General features: G+C 74.0%; 1 protein-coding gene across 1 annotated transcript in view; it reads left to right on the top strand.

The window, feature by feature from the left end:
• The window catches only part of AURANDRAFT_68444 (expressed protein), a gene marked incomplete at both ends in the record, with an annotated part of 34,163 nt that overhangs the window by 4,827 nt on the left and 27,726 nt on the right, over positions 1 to 1,610 (top strand). Inside the window, one exon of the mRNA XM_009044130.1 lies at positions 57 to 1,492. Within this exon, the coding sequence (XP_009042378.1) occupies positions 57 to 1,492 (1,436 nt within the window). The remainder of the gene's footprint in view (positions 1 to 56; positions 1,493 to 1,610) is intronic.

Below are 1,610 nucleotides of genomic sequence, written 5' to 3'. Positions count from 1 at the left end.
TCCGGGCCGCGCACGCCCGACTCCGCGCGCGCGCGCATGATCCGGGACAATCGTAGGTGAGCCTCGCCATGGACTTCGCGGTGCTCATGGGCCTGGACTCGCGCTTCATCGTCAAGCCGTCCTGCTGGCAGGGCGTGCTCCGCTTCATGTCCCTCGTCGAGGCCTACGACGAGATCGTCGACCGCTTCGTGCACTACAACTTCGCGCCCAAGGACGTCGTGCTCCGCATGCTGCGCTGCTCGCCGTCCTACACCTGCGGCATCCACATCATCCAGCAGAACCGCGTCTTCGTCCTCAAGCGCATGCGCATGGTCGCGGACCTGCTCGCAGACCGCGTCGAGTACCTGGAGATCCGCCTCCTGGACCCGACGTCCGGCGTCTTCGACGGCCGGAACTACAAGTACACGAAGTCCGACATCGAGATCTGGCGCTCCTCGTCCCCGTCGGAGAAGGTCGAGCTCACGAAGCTCGGCGGGCTCTTCGACTTCGCGACCGTCGCGTTCAACAGCGTCACGGGCCTCGACCTGCCGTCGCTGCGGAGCCCGACGCAGGGCGGCAAGTTCTACGGCCCCGCGCTCGCGCTGACGACGAACGCGGTCGACGACGCCTTCTTCAGCGAGATCACGTCCAGGATCAACAAGGGCAAGGTCTACGTCACGGGCGCCGACACGATCGCGGGCGGCGTGGAGCTCCGGTTCGCGACGTCGTTGGAGCGCAACCAGAAGGGCGTCGACGTCAGCGACCTCGACCTCGCCTGCGCGAACGGCGCCTTCGCCATCGACTCCTGGGCGCGGGGCGCGCCGCCGCGCCACACGTCGGCGGCCGAGCTCGGCGCGTCGGCCGCGGCCTTCGCGTCCGACGCGCGCGCGGCCTTCGCGCGCGGCCTGCCGCCGGCGCCGGCGCACCTGGATCCGATGCTCGCCAACGTCGCGGGCGCGCTCGCGGCCTTCGTGCCCGCGATCGTGCTCGAGACGCAGGCGCTGGCGGCGGAGCTCGGCGTCGAGTTCCCGACGCGCGAGCGGCAGCCCGGGCTCTGGGTCGATCGCGAGCGCCTCGAGCGGCGGCGCGAGGACGCGCGGCGCGAGCGCGAGCGCCTCGAGCGGCTCGAGCGGCGGCGCGAGGACGCGCGGCGCGAGCGCGCGCGGCTCGCGCGCGAGGTGCGCGAGCGCGAGCGCGACGAGCGGCTCGAGCGCGCGGAGCTCAAGTGGCGGGTGCGCGAGCACGAGCGCGACGAGCGCGCGCGGCCCGAGCGGGACAAGCGCGCGCGGCTCGAGCGGGACAAGCGCGCGCGGCTCGAGCGCGAGTGGGACGAGCAGCTCGAGCTGGATCCGGTTGCTCGACTGCAGCGCTTTCTCCGGCTCGACGGCGTCGGTCTGCCGCCCACCATCGTCTGCGAGATCTCCCGCGTCGGTCGGCCGCCGCCCGGCGCCCGGCGGCCCTTCACGGACACGTCCAACGCGGCGCGCGGCGAGGAGCCCGCACCGAAACGGCGGTGCGAGCGGCCCGCGCGCGCGGCGCCGCCGCCCGCCCCGCCGCGCCCGCCCCGCCCGCTCCCGCTCCCGCCCCGCCCGCCGCGGGCGCGTTCGTCGTGCCCGTGATGATCCGCCCGA

This window comes from Aureococcus anophagefferens (genome assembly GCF_000186865.1).
Source record: "Aureococcus anophagefferens unplaced genomic scaffold AURANscaffold_147, whole genome shotgun sequence".
Classification (NCBI taxonomy): Eukaryota; class Pelagophyceae; order Pelagomonadales; family Pelagomonadaceae; genus Aureococcus; species Aureococcus anophagefferens.
The sequence above is the reverse complement of the archived record's forward strand: the minus strand, read 5'-3'. Positions and strand labels throughout refer to the sequence as shown.